The sequence below is a fragment of the Mauremys reevesii genome, linkage group 23 (genome assembly GCF_016161935.1).
Source record: "Mauremys reevesii isolate NIE-2019 linkage group 23, ASM1616193v1, whole genome shotgun sequence".
NCBI lineage: Eukaryota > Metazoa > Chordata > Testudines > Geoemydidae > Mauremys > Mauremys reevesii.
The window spans coordinates 13,791,955-13,817,037 of NC_052645.1; the positions used below are offsets into that span (position 1 = coordinate 13,791,955).

At 49.1% G+C, this 25,083-nt stretch overlaps 1 protein-coding gene across 4 annotated transcripts; it reads left to right on the plus strand.

Moving 5' to 3' along the window:
* The first annotated feature begins 7,099 nt into the window (after positions 1-7,099).
* Positions 7,100-23,584, plus strand: KDF1 (keratinocyte differentiation factor 1). 4 transcript variants are annotated; one of them, XR_005590894.1, is made up of 5 exons: positions 7,100-7,248; positions 14,199-15,316; positions 16,487-16,561; positions 17,441-18,535; positions 23,169-23,584. XR_005590894.1 is itself a non-coding variant. In XM_039511901.1 (5 exons), exons 3-5 carry the CDS (start codon positions 14,218-14,220, stop codon positions 17,521-17,523), a joined length of 1,257 nt encoding a protein of 418 aa, XP_039367835.1. In that variant the 5' UTR covers positions 7,114-7,248; positions 12,660-12,774; positions 14,199-14,217; the 3' UTR covers positions 17,524-20,544. The 4 variants fall into 4 exon arrangements, 3 of the variants coding, with proteins under 3 accessions (XP_039367834.1, XP_039367835.1, XP_039367836.1); XM_039511901.1 differs by lacking the exon at positions 23,169-23,584 and adding an exon at positions 12,660-12,774 and having other exon boundaries at positions 7,114-7,248; positions 17,441-20,544; XM_039511902.1 differs by lacking the exon at positions 23,169-23,584 and adding an exon at positions 7,930-8,053 and having other exon boundaries at positions 7,116-7,248; positions 17,441-20,544.
* The last annotated feature ends 1,499 nt before the right edge of the window (positions 23,585-25,083 follow it).

A 25,083-nucleotide genomic window follows, 5' to 3' on the forward strand; every position in this document is an offset into this window, starting at 1 on the left:
CACCCCATCTCCCCAGTCCAGCCAGCGTGGCTTAGGGCTTGTCATCAGCTCGAGTGAACCACACTCTAGTCAACTCCTCTCAGGGCAGTCTAGCTCGTGTGAGAGCAGTGACACTCTGAAAGAACAGTCGAGCCTCACCGAGTAACGGCATTAGCAGCACATACTAGCTGGAGCATCGGCAGTCCTGGAGCTTCCTGGGAAACTGATAGTAATTGCATTAATTAATCCATGAGGGTTATATTACTCTGCACTTCTAAAGCATCCGCCAGCATGTGGAATCTTTCCCCTCTACTCCACAGACCCTGATCTAGCTAAAGAAGAGAGCAGAGAAAAATCACATCTAGTGGTTAGAGCTCATGACTTGGAGTCAGGCTGCTTGGGTTCCTTCTCAGTCCTGCTGCTGACTCACTGCGTGACCTTGGGCAGGTCCCTTCCCCTCTTTGTGCTTCTGTGAACTCATCTAAAACAGGGATAATGGCACTGGATGTGAGGATGGACCGGAACTGTGAGGGTTAACTTGTTAATGTTTACAAAGCGCATTGAGACCCTCAGGTGGAAACAGGCTGGTGGAGAGCAAGTTGCTCCTGATAAAAAGGAAATGTGGCTGCACTGCTGGAGTGTTGTTCATGTGCAGCTCCTGGGGCAAATCCTGTCACACACACAAACCCCCCATGAGTGACTGTGGTATGGAATTATTGTCAGGGGTGTCTGAGGTCACTGAAAGGCTCGACGTCCTGGCATAAACTGGAGCATGTTCAAAGTCCTTCTCCAGCACCTGGAGTTCCAGACGGAGTAAGGACCATGCCAGAATTGGCAGCAATGAAAAGAACAGATGTTAAAATTAGCAGCACACCTGACCGCCGCTAAAGATGCTTTCGGTGCAATGAGTCTTCTGGGAGCTCAGGCCCTGCACTGCACAGACCCCGATGAACAGGCCTGACGTCAGGAGGTGCCTTGCGTGCTGCTAGCTGAGCAGCTCTGGCTGATGCATTCGCCTCCGTGCTGCTGACTAATGCAGCTTCCTTGCCCACACTGTGACGCAGAACAGTGCTCAGCAGCGAAGTGATCGTCTCTTCCCACCCAGGCCACGTTCCTGCTGTCACTAGGCTTAAGAGTCCGCTCAATGCCCAGCACTAGCAAGACGGCCTTTGCACTGGGCAGAAGAGTGGAGAACGTTGGCCATAAACTTGGAAGGAACCAACGTGAGTTGTGAGCACTGCATGTTCCCTGGGGCAACATATGCAGTGAAGACCAGTTGGATTCCATGCACGTCCTTATTCCAAATAAAGCCCAGGGCACTTCCAGTTTAGAAAGTGACTGCTCAGGTTGGAGGAATCTTATGAGCAAATGAAAACCACAGTGTCCAGATATTTTTAAACAGAACTGGAGCCAAAGCGAAATGCCAGAGCCCAACAGCCCTGAACTCAGGGGAAGTTTGAACTTCATGGGCCCGTCTCTAATAATGCAAGAATAATAAATTAATAATGCCTGGGAGGTGTTTTGCTCTCTTGACCGGCACTCTAGACCAGGGGCGGCTCTAGCAATTTCACCACCCCAAGCACGGCGGCACGGCGCGGGGGGCGCTCTGGCGGTCGCCGGTCCCGCAGCTCCGGTGGACCTCCTGCAGACGTGCCTGCAGAGGGTCCACTGGTCCCACGGCTCCGGTGGAGCATCCGCAGGCACGCCTGCGGGAGGTCCACCGGAGCCACGGGACCAGCGGACCCTCCGCAGGCATGCCTGCGGGAGGTCCACTGGAGCCGCCTGCCGCACTCCCGGCGACCGGCAGAGCACCCCCCGCGGCATGCCGCCCCAAGCACACGCTTGGCGCGCTGGGGTCTGGAGCAGGCCCTGCTCTAGACACCTGACGAGGAAAAAGGCAACACATTTCCAAGCAGTCCTTTGAATTACACACAGATCAAACCCCAGCCAGTGAAATGACATGAGCTGGAGTGAAGCACAACGCTGCCATTGCAGAGGCTTCAGCAAATCCACACAGAGTCTTTGTGCTCTTTTGAAAAGGAACCAGCGGCCTGGCACTAGCAGCACATTGTTATCTGATTTCTCTGTCTCTCCTTCTAGCAGCCTGGCTGGTGCATCTCAGACAATCCCATGTCAGTCATAGCTACTACTGTGCAGGGTGCTTTGGTGTTCCACAGAGGTCAGCCTCATTCTTCGCAGACCCTTGCCAGCCAGCTGTCCCGAGATGGGCTTTGGGTATGAAGTGCGCTGCACCCCATCACTTCCCTCCTTTCCCCAAACCCTGGAGCAGAACAAAGTATCCCCCACCCCTACACTCCTGGCTGGTGAGTCATCAGCATTCAGAGAGCCAATGAGTCACTCAAGGTAGCAGGAAAACAGAGTGAATGAGCTGAACTGCCTGGCAGTTCTGCTCCATGGAAAGCGCAGTGCGTCTCCAGCGTGCATAATTGCACGCCACCACCATGCAGCGAGCGACACCAAACCAAAGCAACAATGCCCGTAAGCTCCTCTCTCTCGTGAAAGCAGGAACCGTTTGCATGGGACTTGTTTTTAGCCACCATCGCCCTTTCTACACTGGGGCTCCCGTCCTGGCTTCCACGGGAGGGGCTGCTGTGGCAGGAAATGATCCGGACAAAAGTTTAGTGGAGACAAGGCCATGAGACATGCAACTCACCCAGAGCCTGATCCAGGGGAATGACCCCCCCACACACACACACTTCAGAGGGCTTTGGTTCAAGCCCACAGCTTGCATATTCCCGTCGCTGCCACATAGCAGCAATTTTCTGGGTTAAGCTTTTCTTGCCATTTATTGAGCATCTCCAGGTCCCTGAAGTTCTTGGAGCCCCTCTCTGGGCTGGATTGTGTGGATTTCTGCCTTTGCTTTGCTTTGCTCCCTGCCTTTGTCATTGCTGTGAGCTCAGAGACCCTCAGCAAACACCCGGTTATTACCGTTTGACATTGTTCAGCTAGCACCAGATGGGCCACACTGCACCTACCAAGCGCCTGAACCGCACCCATGGGTCTTACAAACCACAGCAGGCCCAATCCTGCAAACTCTGGCTACTAGGCATAGCACTTACTGCCAGGCTATTGACTCCAAAGCAACTGGGCCTAGGGTGACCAGATGTCCCGATTGTATAGGGACAGTCCTGATATTTGGGGCTTTGTCTTAGACAGGGGCCTATTACTCCCCACCCTCTGTCCCGATTTTTCACAGTTGCTGTCTGGTCACCCTAACTGGGCCTGCTGGTAAGCAGTATGCCTGATGGTTTTGCACAATCAGGTCCTAAGTTAGATCTAGGATAAAACAAATGGCAAATGATTAAAGCCCTGATTTAGGAAAGCATTTAAGCACAAGCATGTGTTTAAGTCCCACTGAATTGCTATTGTTGCCTGGCATTTTCAAGGGAGAGTTCTTCCTTCTGGAACTCACCTCTCCTCTCCTTCATCCAGTATGGTCTGAGATCGTTGATTGCCAGGACACAGGGTTTACCCATAGGAGGCAGAAGGGTCCAGTCAGGAGATCTGGGATCTGTTCCTGGTTCTGCAGTTGACTGGCTATGTAACCCAGGCAAGTTACTTAAGACCAACATGTGCAAAAGTGGCCTCTGATTTTGGGCAACTCGGTTTCTGGGTGCCCTGAACCAGCCCACTGTGGACTTGGGTTTCAAGCCTTGAGCACCCCCCAACTCCAGAGGAAGTCAATGGGAATCATAGGAGCTTGGCACCCTAGAAAATCATGCTCAACGGTGTCTCAAAATGACAGGTTTCAGAGTGGCAGCCTGAGTAACCAGAGTCTGTACGAGCATCCAAAAATCAGAGGCCACTCTTGCAAATGTTGGCCATAACCTCTGTGCCTTGGCTTCCCCATCTTTAACGCGGGGGTGACCTTTCCGAAGCACTTTGAGATCTATGCATGAAGAGCACCAGGCTGAGTGGATGACAGCGAGGTGGACTTTTGCTTCAAGCAGAGTGGGGTTGGGTGTTTGGCATTAGCCTAGTGATTTTCATGGTGTTTTCTTTTACATATGGGGACTGAGAGACCACGAGATGGTCCCTTTTTAAAAAAAATCTCAAAATATAAATAAAAGGCTAGGGTGGGTTTTGATAGATAAGGGATCATGTGTGGCAGTGGAGTTAGAATATTAGTTATTAGGAAGGGAGATTTGCCCTTGTGATGGACGGGCTGTTATTCCCGCAGAGCAGGTTATTTGAGTTGATTAGTTTCGTTTTGGTTACTCAGGGGTTGTGCTGTGTTTTCATATGGGTGGTTACTTTAAACTGTCTCTTTGGTGGCTCGTTGTTTCCAGGCCTGTTGAGAGAAGCCTGTTTGAAGGCGGGGTTAAAGCAGAGAGGAGTGCGCACACAGCAAAGCATGACATTGCAGTGGCATGTCCATCATAAAAGGGCTTTGGAAGTCCCCCTCTAAAGGGAAGGAGAGGGAGCGGTGGCAGTGCTCTTGTAAGCATATGTGTAAAGAGAGACATATATTTACCTTCTGCCCTTCTGTAGCAACTCCCATCAGAGATCTCAAAGCACTTTATAAATATTAATTATTTGTATTATTGTAGCACCTGGGAGCCCGAGACAGGGACATACTATTTCCATGTTACATGCAGATGAATTGAAGCAAAGAGATTTGAGATGATTTCCACAGTATCATGGAGGGAATTAATGACAGAGCCAGGAACAGAACCAAAGTCTTGATGCCAAGCCTCTGCTCTAACCACTAGACAACGCTCCCTCTCTACATTGTAACAGGCTGATGCTTTTAGTTTGTATTATGGTGTGAACAAAGGGCCCTCTGCAGAACCATGCTAGTTAGTCAGCCTGGACAGTCCCACAATGCACAGCACCATGCCCTCAAGGGAAGCACATGGAGATGGCCCGCTTCCCACCCAGCAGCATAGTGCAGGTCAGCAAGAATGGGGTGGGGGATTCCTTGTCTTGCCCCAGGATTTCAAACACCCTGCCCTTTGGATTACTAGTGTGGATGCAGAAATCCTTTACCTTAATATGGTTAGAGTTTAAATTCTCCAAGTAAACCTTTTTCAAAATGATTTAATTTGGTGCCAGTGTGGGCAGGGCATAGCAGTCCAGCTTACCTTCCCTGACAGTGGATCGGGGCACTGCCGGGCTCCCTTCCTTTGTCAAGACACTGCCACTTTGCTCCAGCCTCTGCTTGGTTTGCTATATGCAGTGCCACCATCCATTTCTCCTCTCTGCTCTTCCACCCCATTTCTGAGCCCCCAGATGTCAGCACATGCAGAGGTACAAGCACATTGCTATCAGCAGTGGGAGCGGGTATCTAGGCAACAGTATCAGCAAAGACCATTTAAAAGGGGGTTCTGAGTGTCTCTGCCCTGCTGCGACAGATGAAGAACTGTAAAAAACACCAGCCCTACTTCCATTTCTGGATCTTGTTTGAACTACAGGTGGAAAATAATAATTACTGGAGGTCAAGGCTGCCACCTACTGGCCAACACAGCTCAGTGTGGGCTACCACTTATTTCTCATCCTAGTGCTTTGCTTTTCTGCAGCTTCTCCCACCTCAAGATCTCAAAGCGTGTTACAAATCTTAATTAATTAAATTTCCCCGTAAGGTGGTCAGTATCATTATCCCCATTTCAGGGATAGGTAAACTGAGGCATAGAGCAGGGTTGCCCAAACCCACAAAAGAGATTAGAGTCAGATGTAGAACCCAGGAGTCCTGATTCACTCCCCTGCAATAACCACTAGGTGAAACTCCCTTTTGCAAGCCTGGTCTGTACATCCAATAATTTCAGTGTTCAGATACTAACTATAGGGGAGTCCCAGCCCAGGCCCTGTGAAGCCTGGTACTTGGGGGAGCAGTAGGGCTCAGGGGAAGAGCTCTGGAAATGGGGGTCAGTAGGTGAAGGGATCTCGGGGTGGGGGTAATTCCTGGAGGGGAGTCAGTAGCTGCAGAAATTGGGGAGAGGGGTGAGAAAAGGGTTTGGTGGTCACTCCATGGGGGGGCAAGAGCAGTGTCTGGGGAGAGTCCGGGGGGTCGGTCCCAGGGGTGTCAATGTCTGGGGGGGTCAGTCCCGTTTAGCGGTCCTGGGGGTATCAGTATCTGGGGAGTTGGGGCGGGTCAGTCCTGGTTAGGGGTCCCAGGAAGTGTCAGTGTCTGGGGGTCAGTCCCGGTTGGGGGTCCTGGGCATGTTAGTGTCTGGGGGAGTCGGGGTCAGTTCCAGTTAGGGGTCTTGGGGTGTCAGTGTCTGACTGGGGAGTCGGGGTTGGTCCTGGTTGGGAGTCCCAGGGGTGTCAGTGTCTTGGGGAGTTGGGGGTAAGTCCCGTTTGGCGGTCCCGGGGTGTCAGTATCTGGGAGGAGTTGGGGGGGTCAGTCCTGGTTAGGGGTCCTGGGGAATGTCAGTGTCTGGCGGGGTCAGTCCCAGTTGGGAGTCCCAGGGGTGTCAGTGTCTGGGAGTCAGGGGTCAGTCCCAATTAGGGTCCTGGGGAGTGTCAGTGTCCCAGGGGGTGTCAGTGTCTGGGGTCAGTCCCGGGGTGTCAGTGTCTGGGGGAGTCAGTCCCGTTTGGGGGTCCCAGGGTCAGTGTCTGGGGGCAGTCCTGTTTGGGGGTCCTGGGGGTCAGTGTCGGGGGTCAGTCCCGTTTGGGGGTTCCGGGGGGGTCAGTGTCTGGGGGGGACAGTCCAGTTTGGGGGTCCCGGGGGGTCAGTGTCTGGGGGGATCAGTCCAGTTTGGGGGTCCCGGGGGTCAGTGTCTGGGGGACAGTCCAGTTTGGGGGTGCAGGGGTCAGTGTCTGGGGGGGTCAGTCCCGTTTAGGGGTTCCGGGGGGGTCAGTGGCTGGGGGGGTCAGTCCCGTTTAGGGGTTCCGGGGGGGTCAGTGGCTGGGGGGTCAGTCAGTTGGGACTTCCGGGGGTCAGTGGCTGGGGACAGTCCCGTTTGGGACTTCCGGGGGTCAGTGTCTGGGGGTCAGTCCCGTTTGGGGGTTCCGGGGGGGTCAGTGGCTGGGGGGGTCAGTCCCAGACGGGGGAGGAAATCAATGGCTGGGGATAACGGGGCTCAGTGGCTGGGAGGGTCCCGCCCGGAGAAGGGGGAGGTCCCCGGGGGCAGACAGAGGCTGGGTGCAGGGCACAGGAGCTCAGTCCCCGGGCCCTCGTCCGCGGAGGGAGGAGCTTCGCCTCTCCGAGAACCGTGTCCCTAGCGGCAGCCCGTAGCGGCGGGTCACATGGTCTCACCTGGCCCAGGTGAGGGAGGGGCCGGACGCCGTTCACCTGGCTCGGCACAGGTAACTCCGGGGCTGGGCCTGGCCACCGACCCCGCGGCGGGAGGGGCCCGCTCGGGGAGCCGCACCCCCCCCGCGCCCGGCGGGAGCAGGCCCCGCCCTGCCCGGGTGCCCCCCCCGAACACACTGCGGGGGGGCGGACCCCGCCCCAGTCCCACCTCAGCGACCCCGCGGGGGGCAGCCCCGGGGGACTCGTCTGCCCCCCCCTCCGGGGTTCAGCCCCTCCCCGGGGGACACTCCCGCGGGCTGGGTGCTGCGGGGGGTCCCGTGGAGCTGGGGGGTTTCTCCCACACCTGCTCGGGGCAGGGGGTTTCATCTGCGGACCCCTTTGGAAATCTTGGGCATGGTGTGCAGACCCCCCGGGGGTCCGCGGCCCCGAGGTTGTAAACCCCTGGCCTAGTGAGCTCCTTCCTGCCTTGAGGCGTGGGGACCTCTCCTTCCACCTCCCCACTGAATCAGTGTCACCTACTTGTGACAACCCTTCTCCAACATCCCTCCCCCATCAGGCTCCCTTTTTGATAATGTGCTATTCACCTACACGCTCTGTATCCCCCTCCCCGCCAGCCTGCTCGCTCTCGGGGGTGTGACATGCATGTTGTGCTACCTTTGTGTTGCTGGGCTTGGGAGGGTTCTGAGCTCCGTGTGGGATGACAGATCTGGTGTGTGTTCAAGAAATTTGATCAGCTTTCTAGGGAGCATGTGATTGACTGGAACCACAAACTCCAGTGCAGCCTTTGCCACTTCATGCCCTGTGCTCTGGAAGAGCTGCTGCAGACACAATCCCGACAGTTCCATCGCTACGCTAGAGGCATGTCTGTTACTCTTTCTTTGGAAAATACTTTTTTAAAAGTAAACTAAAAATATCAGTATGCTGTGTCATTAGGAACACCCAAGGTGTTTCTGTCAGAGGTAGATGTACCTCCATTTATGTGAAAATAACTTTGTAGTGAATCTTCAGGAGAATGAACAGTTCACTATTTCTACAATAGTGGTGTCTAGGATTGCGAACTGAGATTGGCAGCTCCGTTGTGCTAACGTACAAACACATAGTGAGAGACGAGCTTATGATCTAAATAGACAAGACAGATGTGAGGTGAGAGGGGAAACTGAGGCACAGAGCAGCAACGTGACTTGTCCCAGATCACCCAGCAAATAAGTGGTAGAGCTGGGACTAGAACCTGGATGTCCTGAGACCCAATCTACTGTCAGCAAAACCACTGTAAAGCAGGTTTGAACCGCAGCAGCAGAGTGGCTTTTGAAGAAACTGTAAAAGCTATTGAGGGTTGCATGTGTTTGGATGCAGGTCACATTAGAAATCAAAAAAAGATTAAATTTTAAATACAGTAGTTTGGATGTTCTTAATCCAGTGTTTCCAAATCCTCCGGTACTAGATAGGGATGAGTCAAGGCTGTGGCCAGCCTGGTTATTGGTTTACTGATGTAGATATTTCAGCTAGTTCTTATAAATCAGTAGTTCTCAACCTTGTACCGGTGACCTCTTTCACTTAGCAAGCCTCTGAGTGAGACCCCCCCCCCACTTATAAATTAAAAATACTTTTTAATATATTTAACACCATTATAAATGCTGGAGGCAAAGAAGGGTTTGGGGTGGAGGCTGACAGCTCGCAACCCCCCATGAAATAACCTCATGACCCCCTGAGGGGTCCTGATCCCTAGTTTGAGAACCCCTGTTATAACTGATCTCGAAGGAGCTCTCCTCTCCCTCTCAACAAGGAAGATATTAAACCCTGGATAATTAGATGTTCCAACTACTCACAAATACCGTTCTTCTGAAATGGCTGCTTAGCCTCTTTAGAAGGATCTTGTTGGTTCAAATAAGACTGATGCTTGAGGAGGAAGACAGTTACCAACTTCATTGTCAGTGTCAATTTGGCAAGTGGGTTTTAACCCAAATATGTATTTGCCATTGTCAGGCAGCTGGTTACAATTTAGCATCTGGGCTTACAGTCAAAGGGAACACGTCTTTGGAATCCTGGTAGTTGAGCTTTGACTATAGGTTGATATCTGTGTTGGCTGAGAAGTCTTTATAGTCTTAAACTTGTGATCTTGTGGTGAATACAGTGTGCAACTGTGATCTAATGGATTGAGCTCAGGGTGTGAGCCGGAGATAGGTTCTATCCCTGACACTGCATTTTGCACAACCTTAGATAAGTCATTTAACTGCTGTGCCTCAGATTTTTTTTCTTCTGTAGTGGAGAGAATACCCACTTTATAAGGTACTTTGAAACCTCAGGATACTAAGCGCTATATAAATGACCATTACTTTATGGGCTTTGGATATATGTCATTCTTTTAATGTGACCTCTGTATTATGAGTAATCTGTCTTCCTGCTGACCAGTAATGGCTCTCCACTTGGAGAGTTTGATCAGCTTAGATGGGGTTTTTGGTGCATGAAAACTTGATGAAATTGAGCAAAAGCTGATGGCCTGACTCAAAAGTGCCGAGCACCCACAGCTCCCGGTGAAGGCAATGCGAGCTGGGGGTGCTTATCCTGATTTTCAAAAGGTGCTGAGTTTTTATATTTAAAATGTCTAGGAGTAAGGGAAGGAGAACTCTCTGGGTGTGTGTTAATCTTATAAAATACGTAAGTGAGACCAGATGGCCTGAAGAAGAGCTCTGTGTAGCTCAAAAGCTCGTCTCTTTCATCAACAGAAGGTGATCTAGTCAAAGATATTGCCTCACCCACCTTGTCTCTCTAATATCCTGGGGCCAACCCATCTGCGAAGTATCAGCCAAGGCTAATGTCCATGAAACCAAAATGTTCATGGAAAACAGCAGAACGAAGGTTAGGAAAGCTTATCCCCGATGTATAAATATCTGCCAAGCACTCCCAGTCCCCATGTCTGTTACTTTGGCAGGACTACTTTAAAAAGTGGCAGTGGTCACCCTACTTAGGGTAGGAGTAGGGAGGTTATATTACGTTTGTATTTGACACTGGTATGACCGCTGTTGGAATACCGTATGCAGTTCTGGTGTCCACATTTTAAGAAGGATGTTGATACATAGGAGAGGGTTCTGAAGAGATCCACAAAAACGATTAAAGGATTGAAAAGCATGCCTTATAGCGATAGACTCATGCAGCTCAATCTGTTTAGCTTAACAAAGAGAAGGCTAAGGGGTGACTTGATCCCAGTACCTATAAGTACCTATAGGGAGCAAATATTTGATATTAGAATCATAGAAATGTAGGGCTGGAAGGGACCTTGAGAAGCCATCAGGTCCATCCCCCTGCACAGAGGCAGGACCAAGTAAACCTAGTCCATCCCTGACAGGTGTTTGTCCAACTTGTTTTTAAAAGCTTTCAAAGATGAGGACTCCACAGCCTCTCTTGGAAGCTTATTCCAGAGCTTAACTACCCTTAGAGTCAGAAAGTTTTTCCTAATATCTGACCTTGTGGTAGATTAAGCCCCTTATTTCATGTCCTACCTTCAGTAGACATGGAGAATAATTAATCACCGTCCTCTTTATAGCAGCTCTGAACATATTGGAAGAGTGATCTGGTGGCCCCTCAATCTTCTTTCCTCAAGACTAAACATGCCCAGTTTTTTCTACCTTTCCTCATAGCTCAGGTTTTCTAAACCTCTTATTTTTGTTGCTCTCCTCAGGACTCTTTCCAGTTTGTCCCCATCCTTCCTAAACTGTGGTACTCAGAATGAGACACAGTACTCCAGCTAGAGCCTCTCCAGTGCTGAACAAGAGGGCAATTACATAAAAACTTCTTTTCATAGACTTTAAGGTCAGAAGGGACCATTATGATCATCTAGTCTGACCTCCTGCACAACACAGGCCACAGAATCTCACCCTTTTAATACATCCCAGAATCATATTTGCCTTTTCTGCAGCTGAATCACATTGGCCACTCATTCAGTTTGTGGTCCATTATAGTCCCAGATCTTTTTCAGCAATTTTGTAGTTGTGTATCTGATGATTCCTTCCTAACTGAAGTACTTTACACTTGTCCTTACTGAATTTCATCCTGTTGAATTCAGACCAATTCACCAGTTTGTCAAGATCATTTTGAATGTTAAACCTCTCCCTACAAAGTGCTTACAACCCCTCCTAGTTTGGTGTCATCTGCACATTTTATAAGCGTCCTCTCTACTCCATTATCCAAGTCATTAATGAAAATATTGAATAGTGCAAAACTCAGGACTGACCCCTGTGGGACTCCCAATTTGGCATCAAACCACCGATAACTATTCAAGTAGTCTTTCAATCAGTTGTACACCCACCTTATAGTCATTTCACTTAGACAATATTTCCCTAGTTTGCTTATGAGAATGTCATGTGGAACTGTGTCAGAAACCTTACTAAAATCAAGGTATATCACATCTACTGCTTCCCCCTAGGTCAGTAATCCCATCAAAGAAAGAAATTAAGTTGGTTTGGCATGATTTGTTCTTGACAAATCCATCCTGGCTATTCCTTATAAACCTTTACAAATGATTTAATAATTTGCTTCAGTATCTTCAGGTATTGAAGTTAAGCTGACTGGTCTGTAATTCCCTGGATCCTCCTTGTTCTCCTTTTGAAAGATAGGTACTATGTTCAGCCTTCTCTTGGTCTGGGACCTCTCCCATCCTGCAGGAGTTCTCAAAGATAATTGCTAATGGCACCAAGATTGCTTCAGCTAGTTCCTTAAGTACCCTAGCATGAATTTCTAGAGGCCCTGCTGACTTGAATACATCTAACATCTCTAAATATTTATTCTTTAACCTGTTCTTTCTCTGTTTTGGCTTGTGTTCCTTCAATATTAATTGTGTTGAGTATCTGGTCATCATTAACCTTTTTAGTGAAGACTGAAGCAAAATAGGGATTAAGCACCTCAGCTTTCTTGATGTCACCAGTAGTTAGTTCTCCTTCACCACTAAGTAGAGGACCTCCACTTTCTTTCCTCTTTCTCTTGCTCCTAATGTAATTAAAGAACCTCTTCTTATTGCTTTTTATGCCCCGGGCTAGGTGTAACTCATTTTGTGCCATAGTCTGTCTGATTTTGTCCCTACATACTTGTGCTGTTCTTTTGTACTCCTCCTGAGCAATTCGACAATGTTTACACTTTTTGTAGGATTCCTTTTTGATTTTCAGGTCATTTAAAGAGCTCCTAATGGAGCTATATTGGCTTCTTCCTATGTCTTCCGATCTTTCCTTTGCTTCAGAATAGGTAGCAGTTGTGCCTTTAATATTGTATCCTTGAGGAACTGCCAGCTCTCCTGAACTCCCTTTTCCATTAGATTTTCTTCCCATGGGACCTACCTACCAGTTCTCCAAATTTGTAGAAGTCTGCTTTTTTGAAGTCCAGTATCCTTATCCTGCTGCTCTCACTCCTTTTCCTTAAGAGTTGTGAAATCTATCACTTCATGTTCACTGTCACCCACATTGCCTTTCACTTTCAGATTCACTACCAGTTCCTCCCTGTTGGTCAGAATCAAGTCGAAAATGGCTGTCGTCCTGGTTACTTTCTCCACTTTCTGGAACAAAAAATTGGGCTCTTCAATCTAGCAGACAAAGGTATAACAAGATCCAGTGGCTGGGAGTTGATATCTACTGGACAGCTTTGGAACCCAAAGAGAGTGGGAGAAAATAGATACAATACTAGCACAGAGAGAGAGAGACTGATATACCTTGGTTCAAGCATTGGGCTGCATGAATTTATTTTTCCTCAAAACACATGGTGACTTATATATTCAATTCTCCTTTGGTAAATTCAAGGATCTAAATTTAAGCATATTGCATTCGAAGAGGGTGTGCGGAGACCAGGGAGTAGTGGAAAGTTGTGCCCTTTAAGGCTGTTTGTTTTTCATTTGCCACAGTGGTAGCCACTGCTAGCCCAGGCCCCAAGGGTAGAGCAATGTAATGGTCGCATGCAGCATGACATTGAACTTGTATGTAAAAGCCACATCAAAGCTTTACTCCGGAGGTCTGATTTGAGACTAATTTGGCATCTACGTTCAGTTCCCTGAAAACATCTGCAATCGGAACGAAAAGAGAAGCAAAATCAGTTTTTCCTTCAGTACTTTTTGCATATGGCATGACACCGACTGCCAAACACAATCCCCTGTACTTGGTGCTAAAGCAAATAGCTTAGAGCACATGGTCTTGGTCAGCTGTTTGTATAATGATCAGTTAGTTGTCATCTCCTCCTAGGCACGATGTGTTTTGAAATGGATATGGCTTATTCCTAGAGCCTGCTTTAAGCCCAAAGAAAGCAAGACAAAAGGGAAACTGTTCAAAAAAAGGTAGAATGTGTAAAGGGAAGCTGCCAGCTGGCACCACCCACCTTCTGAACAACTTCAGAGTCTGAATCGCCTTCCATTTGGGCTGGGGAAACTCTTCTGAAGGTTATAGTGTCTCTGATGCCGCTAAAAAGTAGCATTTTAAAAAATAAGTGGCTTTTCTGACTTGCTGCTTCCTTTTGGAAGGCACTTAAAACTAGATGATTAAAGCATGAGTACGGGTACTGCAGGGAACATTGCCCTGGTCAGGGGTTGGGCAGTGGTTCTCAAACTTCACTGCACCATGACCCCCTTCTGACAACAAAAATTACTACATGACCCCAGGAGGGGGGACCGAAGCCTGAGCCTGCCTGAGTCTCACTGCCCGGGGTGGTACGGCCAAAGCCAAAGCCCGAGGGCTTCAGCCCTGGGTAGGGGGCCTGTAACCTGAGCCCTATCACCACGGGCCAAAGCCTGAGCCTTGCCACCCAGGGCTTGAAGCCCTCGGGCTTCAGCTTTAGCCCCAGCAAGTCTAATGCCAGCCCTGGTGACCCCATTAAAACAGGGTCACGACTTACTTTGGGGGTCCCCACCCACAGTTGAGAACTGCTGGGCTAGATGATCCAGGTCTCGTCCTTCTCTGAGGATTCTTAGACGCGGGCTGGAGACAAAATTACTGTGACAATGGCTCTAAATTTGACATGAGATCTTGTTCTTCAGGTGCCTGAGGTGGTGAGCCATGCTGGGCAGGAGAACAAGACACCCCGAAGAAGTAATCAGCAAACACCGGATGAACCTATCCCACCAGGATGCTGTGCCCCAAAGGATCAACCCGTCCAAAGAGTGTGACATCAGCCTGGAGGTGTTCAGCAAATCCACACCTGAACTCAAACACAGCCGCAAGCTGGTTCAGCAAGCACGGGATAGGAGAGCCCGCAAAGCTGACCTCAAAGACTCCAACGGGAGGGAAGCAGAAACAATTACCTTTATTTCTGGCTCAGCAGAGGCTCCCCAGACCCAGAGTTTGTGCTGTCTTTCTTTGACTCAGGCCTGGAATGCCTCCAAGGCCGTTCTCTGCTGTATAGTGACCTGTGGGGGCTGCTTTAAGAATTGCAGCATTCACATCCCCTGCCTGGGTCACACTGAGACTTCGATTGATGACGGAAGAAACAGAGAGCAAAATGGACGTGTGCCTAGTAACAGCCCTGGCAACATCTCTCCCGTTGAAAAGAATGGGAACCAGATCAAAAAGAACACTATGGGGAGCAGCTTCAGTTACCCAGATGTGAAACTGAAGGGGATCCCTGTCTATCCAAACCGGAACCCTGGCAACCATACAGATGCAGATTCGTGCTACAAAGAGCCCCTGCCAGAGAAGACCTTCAGGAACAGCATAGAAAAGCCACCACTCCCCAGCAGCCACCGGAGCTCAGAGGAGTATTACTCCTTCCACGAGTCTGATCTGGACCTCAGTGAGTTGAGCAGCTCTATGTCCAGCAAAGAGATTGATGTCCTGATCTTCAAGAAACTGACAGAGCTCTTCAGCGTCCACCAGATTGATGAGCTGGCCAAGTGCACGTCAGACACTGTCTTCCTGGAGAAGACCAACAAGATCTCAGACCTGATCAATAGCATCACTCAGGACTACAACCTGGATGAGCAGGATGCTGAGTGCAGGCTAGTCCGAGGCATTATACGCATCAGCACCCGGAAGAGCAGGGTCCGGCCCCCCATTTCCATTCCTGCCACCAAGAACCACGAGGAGAAGGCGAGCAGAGGAAACCCACCGGACAGCGGCAACGAAACCATGCTGGAGTCCCTAATCACCAGCCAAGACGGTACGTGCAAGTCCCTTGTCCACACTAGTTTTGCAGCTCAGTTCCCTGTGTTTGAGAGCTGGGCTCAACTTGGGATATGGAACCCCAGACTTGTGAGAGCTCCTGCTTTGGAGTTTGCAGGGGGTAGAGTTGGAAATGGAACTGTAGCATCAAGGTTATTTTCCTGAGTTGTGGGAATCTCATTCCCCTTCTAAACCCTGAAGATGGCCACTTAATACTACCCACGTCCCTGAGAAGCCACTTTGCAGCTATTATCCTTCTGCATAACTCACCATACTTTACTCTGCCAGAGGAGTTTGTGCTGAGTGATATAAGGGGCTGGCCATGCTGGCCATACACTAGTCCTGGCTCTCCTCTCTAACCCCATCTTAGGAAGCAAAGCCATGAGTCAAACTCAGGTCACTGGGATGATCAGATCTGGCATATGCCAGAGCACTTCCACTAAGGCTAGTAAGCTGGCCTTCTTAATTAAGCTTTGACCAATGTTGTTCTTGGATAATGTTCACCTCCTGATGCTTTCTTCCCCATGCCTCATTCGCGAGCCAAAGGAATCTCAGCTTCTCTGCCTGGAGCATGAAGGAACTCTCCCAACCCAGTAACAAATCTGAAACAATTGTTGTCTGTCAACAACCTTGGAAAGCTGGCTGGGCTGGGGGGTGGTTTCACCATGTTAATTTTCTAATCTCTTTCATTCCGCTTCCGGAACCTGCAAGTATCTCAAGTGCTGCCTAACCCTAAAAAAAAAGGGGGGGGAGCTGCTGACCGAGTGTGAGGGCCTCTTTCTTTGGAACGTGCACCCCTCCCTTGTCCGAGTACCTCAAACTGCTCACCTGCAGGACATGCCACAAGGCGCACTGTCTTAAGGCTCTTGAAGAAGCAAATATTGTTTGGGGAAAGAGTAGGACTCTTCTATTTTTGGGCTCGCTGGTTATTTAGTTTTAGGGTTGCTGTTCCTTTATCGTATTTAAATAGTTGTTAGAGGCACAAGAATGTTTCTTAAACCTAAAGAATAAAGAAGTAGTGAGCTCAGCCCTGATAGCCAGCTGGATCTGTGCAAGTGCTAGTGGCTATTGGGAGAGAGCGTTATATGATGCTGGCAGGGGGTGTCTGCACATGGCACCATATACACCTTCAGTCTTTCCCCTCAGCACTTCTGAATTTTCTTTCCAGATTTGGCTGTGCAGATATCAGAGGAAACCACAGCAGACGTGATAGCCAGGAACATGAGGCGGTTCAGCGCTGCAGGTAACACCTCCGTGTCTCTCTTAGTGAGAAAGCAAAGGCTCTTCCAGCTTCCATCTGTGACTTTGGGATGTGGCATTTATTGAATAGATGTCATTTACTTCATTGGGAGGACACAGGATAGTTCCCAGATATACTGCAGTGGTGAGGGAGCTTCCCAAAACCTCCCATAATGCACATGGCCTCAGTTCCCAGTCTGTAAAACAAGAATAGTACCCACCTCTCGGGGTGTTGTGAAGCTTACGGCTGGACGAAGGGTGCTCTGGAAATGCAGTGTGGTGGCGCTGAATCTGTGTTCAAGCCTCATGATGCTCCTTATTTAGGCCTTTCCTGGTTCAAAAGGGAATGAAACAAAGATCAGAGTTTATACAACTCTTCCCCCTTCCTCCCCCCCCCCTCCACATCCTTCTCCTGGGGCCTGAGACCACGCCTGAGGGTTTTCAGTCCATAAACCTTCTGACAAGGTTTGAAGGGAAGTGAAAGCCTAGTTAGGATGGGATTGTGACTTCAGTCTGAGGGTAACTTGCAGTGAAGTGAAGCAGCAGGGGCGAATTATTTACCAGCAGATGCCTTGGGCTCTGTTTCTCTCCCATGTTGCTTTTAATGTTTTGCATCAAAGAGCGGCCTTAGGCTGAGCTGCTAGTTTCCCCTGTGTGTGTGAAGTGACAAGATCTCTTCTGAAATTTGCCTCTGATACTCTGGGCTATTCCCTGCCTGAGGGCATCATGCTGCTTTCTCTTCCCTCGAGATATGTAAGACCCTTCATGGCAGCTGTATCTGTCTAGCTCCTGAGGATTTTGCTGCTGAGTCTGTGCCATTTTATGTGAACTTATTCTTTCCCACCATCTCCCTGTTTTGTTTTGTTTTTGTTCCCCCCTCAAGGGTCTCCAATGAGCAGAGCTTCCTCCTACCAGGACACAGAGACAGATTCGTCTGGAGCACCGCTGCTTCAGGTTTACTGCTAGATCATGGACCAAGGCAGCGCTCTGTGGTGGGAGAGGTCGCTGGGCCTTACGGCAAACAGAGCTCCTCATCTCTTTTAATATAAAATGTGCTATGCCACTTTATTTTCTTCAGTTCTCTTTTTCCCTTGTTAAAGTTCAACTTGCCCCATAATCTGTGGAGTGCATTGGATTTTTTTTTTGTGGTGGATCATAACAGAATCTTGAGGAAATGGACCATGAATCTAGTGAACTTACTCAGACGGTGGGATGTGAGTTCTGGGAACAGAAGATGGACCAGGGGATCCTGACAAAAGGAATTTGTTCTGCCTTTGTGGGAACGTGCAGTTCTACTACCCAACCAGACGTCAGCCATCCAGCTGATGTCCAGCTCCAAGAGTCAGCTGTACAGTGTTTGCCCATCTGGCACTGTAGATGTTAATGTATGTTGTGTAGCTTTTGTTGATGATCTCCACCGGCCTGTGGAATGTCTTTCCATTTGTAGCAGTTCTGTTGAGGTGGACGCCAAGGCTGTAAGAACACCCAGCTGTTTAAGATCCCAGATCTCTACTTACTGTTGCTGGCTTTGATGGTCCCAGAGGCTGAGTTCTCTATGCACGGTAGCCAGACAAGCTTTCTTGACAAAGTGCCTTACACCTGCCCTGGAGGGACCACCTCAGAAAAGAGAGGGTAGTTCAGCCTCCAGGGGTCATTTAATCCTTGGCCGCTTTGTAGTGGGTGCCAACAAAGCAACCAAGCCAATTAGTGCTAGTTGCAATGTGGACAACTTGTTGTTGAGACTAAGTGGACTGAGACCCAGCTCTGGTCTCTCAGGTTATCATGCAATCATTGAACAACAACTTTAAATCACGGCCGGTCTGGTGAGAACCACTGACATGAGGTATTAAATAGACACAGGTGTTGATTTATAACTCGTTTGCCAATCAGCTTTTCCCTCACTCATCTGCCAAGGCTTACATAGCCCTTGGTGGTCATGTTAACTGTTGGAGAAAGCCCTGAACTTGGGTCTTGGCAGGTAAGCGAAAGACCAGACTTTTTTTTTTTAAATTACAAATCAGTCCTCCTTGTAACTCTGCCTGTGTGTTTGGGATCTTAAATGCTCTTTAGAAAGGCTCCCTGACAAACTTTGCTGTTGCCTTTAAAGGGAGGGAGAAGGGCTTTGTGGGGGAACTCTCCATGAAGTGTATGTAGGGAACTGATTATTCCTGTGTAAATGTGACTCTCCCTTACCTTCGCCCAGGGTATTCAGCATGCTCAGCCTCTTTCCTAGGAGTGGTGCCCTCCCTCCTGCATCCAGTTACAAAAGAACAGGTAGTGTCGCCAACCTAAAGGCACCAAACTGGGTGACCTTGAGGGCTGCAGCTTTGCAGAAGCCTGAGGGCTGCACCTCGCTGGCATCTCCACTGGCTCGTTTATCAGAAAGTAAACACACCCAGCCATGAGATTTGTTTATACACCTCAGTGCCTTAGCAGGGGAATAGGAAATGCTCGTTGGGTGGCATTAACCAGCAATGAAACCGAAGTGTCCAGTGCTGCTAGAAACAGACGGAGGCAAAGGTGGGCTCTGGCCCTGGTGTAGGCCGCACTTCTGTGCTTAAGCTAAGGCAGGGTGTCTTGAGCTTGTAGGTTGGGACTCCAGAGCCTGTTTGCCTCCTGTGCCTTTCAGAGATTTGGAGGTTTTAGTTCCTCACTTCACTAAGTGGGGCTTATATAGCTGGCGGTTGTGGGCAGAGCCATTCACCTGAGCCCCATTTAAGTGCCACTCGCTGTTCTTGTAAATTACTTGCTTTTAAAAAATACAGATTCAATCATATCCCTCGAAACATCAGAAACACTGGCTCATGAATCAGTGCTGACTCAGCAATGGTATTTCCATCCCACTGCACGTTGAAGCCTCTCCCACATTTGGCTGTGTTTTCTTGCGGCTCTGTGTTCCGCGTTTGGCGGGCTCAGAGGGATGGTCTGGCAATGCAGGGGCCACTGACGTTTTGGTGAGTTGATTGTTTTTCCTTAGGCTTTGTTTTTAAAGCAATGAAATGTAAATTTGAAAAAAAAAACCTCCCTCTTGTTCATGACCCAAAGCGGTGGCCAGGACTCCTGGCAAACAGACACTGACTGTAAATACGTAATATTTTGCATGCTACATTTGATGGGCCTTGCTGACTCCTGGCTTCTGAACTAGTTTGTAAATATGTATGCGGATAAGTTTACTTTTTAAAATGGACATTTACGGGACAAGGTAGCCTGGTGCCTACTCCTGGGACAAACTGGGCAATAGGTTGCATGTAGCACCTATGACGAGGCAGTTTCAGGAAGCGCTGCCAATGGCTGCTGCTCAGATGCAATAGCAGACTTTTACAACTGTTTATACAGCCACTTATGCCAATAGTGCCTGACAATGTATGTGGATTAAAACACCAAGTGAAAAAAAGGTGGGTGTTGGAGGTGTAAAACTATCCCTGAAACCAGCAAACCTGTTGTATGTTATGTTTGACTCCGTCATTCTCCTTTTTTTTTTTAATTGCTCCCTATTTAATTATGCTTTAAATTTCAACCCGAAGCAGATTTTAAGCACACCCTTTGCTGAAGGGTCTGGGAGCGAAGGGAGTGTGTAGTGCCCTGCAGCTGGCAGACAGCAGTGCTCCAGCTAGAAGTTTCTCTTGTGGTTGACCGTGGGGTTAAGTCTTGTGTGCCTTTTTTTTAATTCTCAGTTAATTTAATGCAGCCTGGTGTCTGGGGAGCAGTGAGGGTCTGTGTAAATAAAATAGCCTCTTGGGAGCTGTCTGTGTGCAGGGAAATGTGTGTATGGGGGAGGTTAATAGCGGGGAGCCTGTCAATGACAATTCTACAGAACTGAGGCCAAAGTGGGGACAATCTTTTCTACAGTGTCTCTCCCCACCCCCCCCAATCTTGTGCTCATTTAATCCATCTGGAGGAGCCACACCCTCATGAAGGGTGTGGGGATGGGGGGGGAGGGAGGTCAGAGCTTTTTGTTCTCTTGACCCTCTGACTCGAAGGACCAGTTTTGCCTTTTTAAAGTCAGTTACTCAACTAGCAGCTAGTTTGCAAAAGTCCTGCTCCTGCTGTCACTCTCCTTTTCGGGGGTGGGGAGGGGCTGGGAGGGAGAGGGTCAATCAAAGGAACCACCTGGTCTCTCTAGCCCTGTAATTAGAGGAGGGAGTGTGGCTGCTTATAGGGTAACTACCTTGTAATAAACTTTTTCAAAGGTATGAGGGCGTGGTAAGAATTGGAGCCAGACCCTTCTTTCTCCTCTTGGCAAGGCACTTCCTAGTGACAGTGGGCTCCATTGAGTGAGACCCGATTGTTGGCTTGGATGATGGTTGGTTTTTTGGGGGGAAGGAGAGGTGTAATCCCCTTTGCTGGGTCAGGAGTTGCTAGGAGCCTTTCAGTCTGATCTGAGCGCTGGAGCTTTCTACATCTAAGTTGCCGTTTGAATGGTGCTGCTAGCAGTCATGATTGAAAACTCCCCACTTGCATGGCTGGTGTGAAACAAGCTGATTGGTGTCAAGCCAGCGATTCCCAGCACAACTCCCCCTGTTCCATTTGGGAGCCATGGTTCTCTGTCTCAAGAGGCAAAAGATTGAGACCAAACTCCCCACTTGCTCCTGCAGATAGGCCCTCCGTGTGGAGGTCCAGGGAAAGACGTTTGCACTGCATTTACTGGCATGGTTCCTGTTGGGCTAAGTAGGGGACATCTGACTGTAGGCTTGTCAAGCTGCCATCTTCCACCAGCACTAAATATCCCATCAGAGCCCTGCAGGGAGACAGCCTTCCTTTTTAAGGTATTTTATTTTCATTTACAAAACATAAAGGGAGGAAAAAATCCTTGTTCTAGGCTGGCAGTGGGTCTTGGCTGGATGGGCTCTGCCACAGGGAAGAACCTTTGCTTGTGAACAGAGCTGTTTTATTGGTGAACCAGGGCAACAGGCAGGGCCGGCTCCAGGCACCAGCGCAGGAAGCAGGTGCTTGGGGCGGCCAAGGGAAAGGGGCGGCGGGTCTTCGGCGACGGGTCCCTCAGTCCCTCTCGGAGGGAAGGACCGGCCGCCGAATTGCCACCAAAGAATGAAGCAGCACAGTAGAGCTGCCACCGAAGTGCGGCTGATCGCGGCTTTATCTTTTTTTTTTTTTCTTTTTTTTCCTTTGCTGCTTGAGGCAGCAAAAAAGCTGGAGCCGGCCCTGGCAACAGGTATATAGAACTAATAAGGCCAGCTCCACTTGAGTGGCAGCTTTTTGAATAGCCTTCTAATCCCGGTCCTGCAACTGGGCTCTGGCCACAGAATGTCATCTCCACTATCCCAGTCTGTTTCGAAGAGGGTCCGACAGCTTGCAGCCAGCTAATCACAGGGCAGCCCCCTCACAAAAAGCTGCTCTAGGACGAGCCACGTGCTCCTCTTTTCCAGCTGCTTTATGGGGCCCAAGTAGGTGTCCCTTCTGGTTTGCCAGCTTCCTGACTGGGGTTAGCTTATTTTGAATTAGTGGTGGGGAACGGCTGAGTGCCACAGAATTGCTGTTTGGTTTGTACTAGTGATCAGGCATATTTTTGACACACCAGGCCACCCTAAAAGCTGTGACTCAGGTTATTACTTATTTGTACTGCAGCCGTGACTACAGGCCTCACCCACAACTGGGGGAGCCCATCAAGTTACCCACTGTGTCCACACATGGTGAAACATGTTCCTGCCCCAAAGAGCTGAGCTGGCCCTTGGTTCCAAACCCTCATTAATTGCTGTCCTGAGAATATTTCCAGGGAGTAACTAGGATGTCTACTGCCACCTTAGACTGTTTAAAATCCATCTCACTTCTTGGTTCCTTGTAGAATAGCCGTGAAAGTGTTTGAAATTCTCACTCCCAAGCCTCTGTGTCACGTCATTTTTTGTTTGCTGTGTTCTCCCCATTCATGCCTGGCTGTTGAATGAATTTGCAATATCTTTTTGCTACCAGAAGAGTTGTCATGTTTGTCAGTCCAGCAATTTCTTAGCCTGTGTCTACACTGCACATCTTTTAGCGACATGGCTGTGTCACTACAGCGGTGCTGCTAGAAGTTGGGCAGTGTAGCCGCTGTTTGTTGGCTCTCCTGCTGACAAACTTCCACCCCCAACGAGCGGTGTTTGCGTTGTCAGCAGGAGAGCGCTCCTGCCAACAACTCGCTGTTCACACTGGGGCTTGTCACGGCAAAACTTTTGTCTTGCCTGGTTGTGTGTTTGGTTTTTTTAACACCTCTGAAAGACACAAGTTTTGTCATTCAATTGTCAGCCTTCGTTGCTGCATCTGGCTCCACTCTGAGTTTCAGTATTGGGCGTGGTACTGAATGGGGCAAGTGATCTTTTGGGAAGAATATGGTGACTAGGGAGCTAGTGCCATAACACTACGAGAGGCCAAGAGCTGAGCAACACAGGAGGAAGGGGATTTTTAGGCAGACTGGTTGTAACATACATTCACCTCCAATGTCTAAATGAACACCCGTGAGAGAGGATTTCCCCCCTCCCAGCCCTCAGTTGAGAGCTCACAAAACCCTCAACTTATGGGTGTTTCCTTAAAAGAGAGTCTGATTCATGATGAATCGAAGTGTTCGTGCGATCCCATTGTCTCACACCTCTTAGTTACATAAATATCTGTGGATTTAACAGGAACCGGTCTTCACGATGAACATGCATGCAGCTAAAATCAGCAGGAGTTAGGACTGAAGTTATGTTGGAAAACCACCTGTGAATTTACTTCCTTTTGGGAGCTTGAGTCAGCATCTTTTTCACCGTTGACATCTTGATTTTTTTGGTTACGTTTTCAATTAAATAAATAGCAGGTCTCCACAGAGCATGTGTCTTAATCACCATTGGAAAACCAGCTAATGGTGCTCTTCAGAGATTTTATGATCTGTCACATGACTATGTCCTTAGCACAAACCTAGTACCATGCAGGTCATTGGCCTGAGCAACCATGGTAGCACCTTGATCCTGGCTGTGTTCCTCTGCAGACATATGAATCTAGAACATCCTTGTGAAAAAAGCAACTCCATATGCACAGACCCCTGCTTTCAAACCTCTTGACACCAATTCAGTTTTATTTTGTTAAAAGTTAGCAAAAAGCGACTGATCTTCCTGTGACTGAACAGACTATAGTTAGGGTTGGCAATTTTGATTGAATGTATTTCTGGAGGTTTCATCACATGACATCTTTAATTAAAGATTAATCTTTAATTGCTGGAGACTCCAGGATAATCCGGGAGGGTTGGCAACCCTAACTCTGGTCTGTGTTTTTTAATTACGGTTTGAAAAAGAAAAGCAAATAACCACCATGTTCCTTACCCACCCACCTCTCGAAAATGACTGAATAGTTTCTTTCCATGTGGTCAAAAAGTGATGCTGGAAAATGGACTGTTCTACCTTGATTCTTTCACAGCCCAGTCTGTACTAGCTTCCCCCCTTAAAGTGGGAGCTGCAGCCTCTGTTCAAGTTAATAAGCAATGATTTTAAATGCCTAGTACTTGTTCTTTCTCCTGTGGGGCTTTGCTGTTTATAAAGCACCAGTGCCTGGGCTGCTTCTCGGACCGTTTAACGTGTAGCTTAAAAAGCTGAGCCAGGGGCTGGTGTTAGAAAAAGGAAAGTGGGAGGGGGGAGAGAATTGTATTTCAGACTGGAAACCCCTCTACAAAGAGGCTTCAGGGCTTTGCCTAAATATGTGGGGAGGGACGAGCTGAGGATGGCAGCTGAGAGCGAGCCTCCCAGCCCAGGCAGCCAGACTCCAGCAGGGCCTGAGCTAGCGCCGTAAAAGCGGCCTGGACATTGCAGCTTGGGCTGGAGTTCAGGCGCTGAAGCTTAGGAAGTCGTGGACTTGAGAGTCAGAGCCGCAGTGGTTACATGGCTATTGCTAGCACAGTAGCTCGAGCCCTGCTTGGAAGTCTCTCTCCCCTCGCTCCCAGCTGCAGTGTAGACCTAGCCGAAGAGCTGCAGGACCCCTCCAAAGGCATAGTCAGTTGCTGACCTAAGGAACCATTGCTGAACCCAAAGGCTCGAGTAGATCTTTCATGGGTCTTGGGCTGCTTCTGTTGTTCCTGCTCTTATCTGTCACCTATGCACAGCCAGCTCCCGTCTGCCTGCTGTAGAGTTCTATTGCTTAGAGGCACGCTGGTCTTAGGTAACTCCAGCGCCTGTCACAGGATGATCGATTGTGTTGTGCTTCCTGCGTGCAGCCTGAGTGGCCACGGCAGAGAGCCTGGGGGACATTGCCCCTATCTTGAAAACCACCTTTCAAGTTAAACCTGCTTGAGAAGGGTGACGAGTATTAACATACTTGTGCGCTGAATGCTCCTTTCTTTGCCAAGGGGTGGCAGCACTGACCTGGGTGATTGACTGACTGCTTTTGTAGCAAAGCAGTTAAAAGGCTAGTTGCCCCTCTCCAGATTCTCTCCCCCCTGTACTGGTGGAGGTCTATACCAGGCATTGCTGACAATTTAGCTCTGGAAATATTTTTCAGCAGATGTAACGGGGCTTTTGGGAGCCTATCACTCCTAGTCATAGGAAGTGTCTATGACACATGTAACTAGAC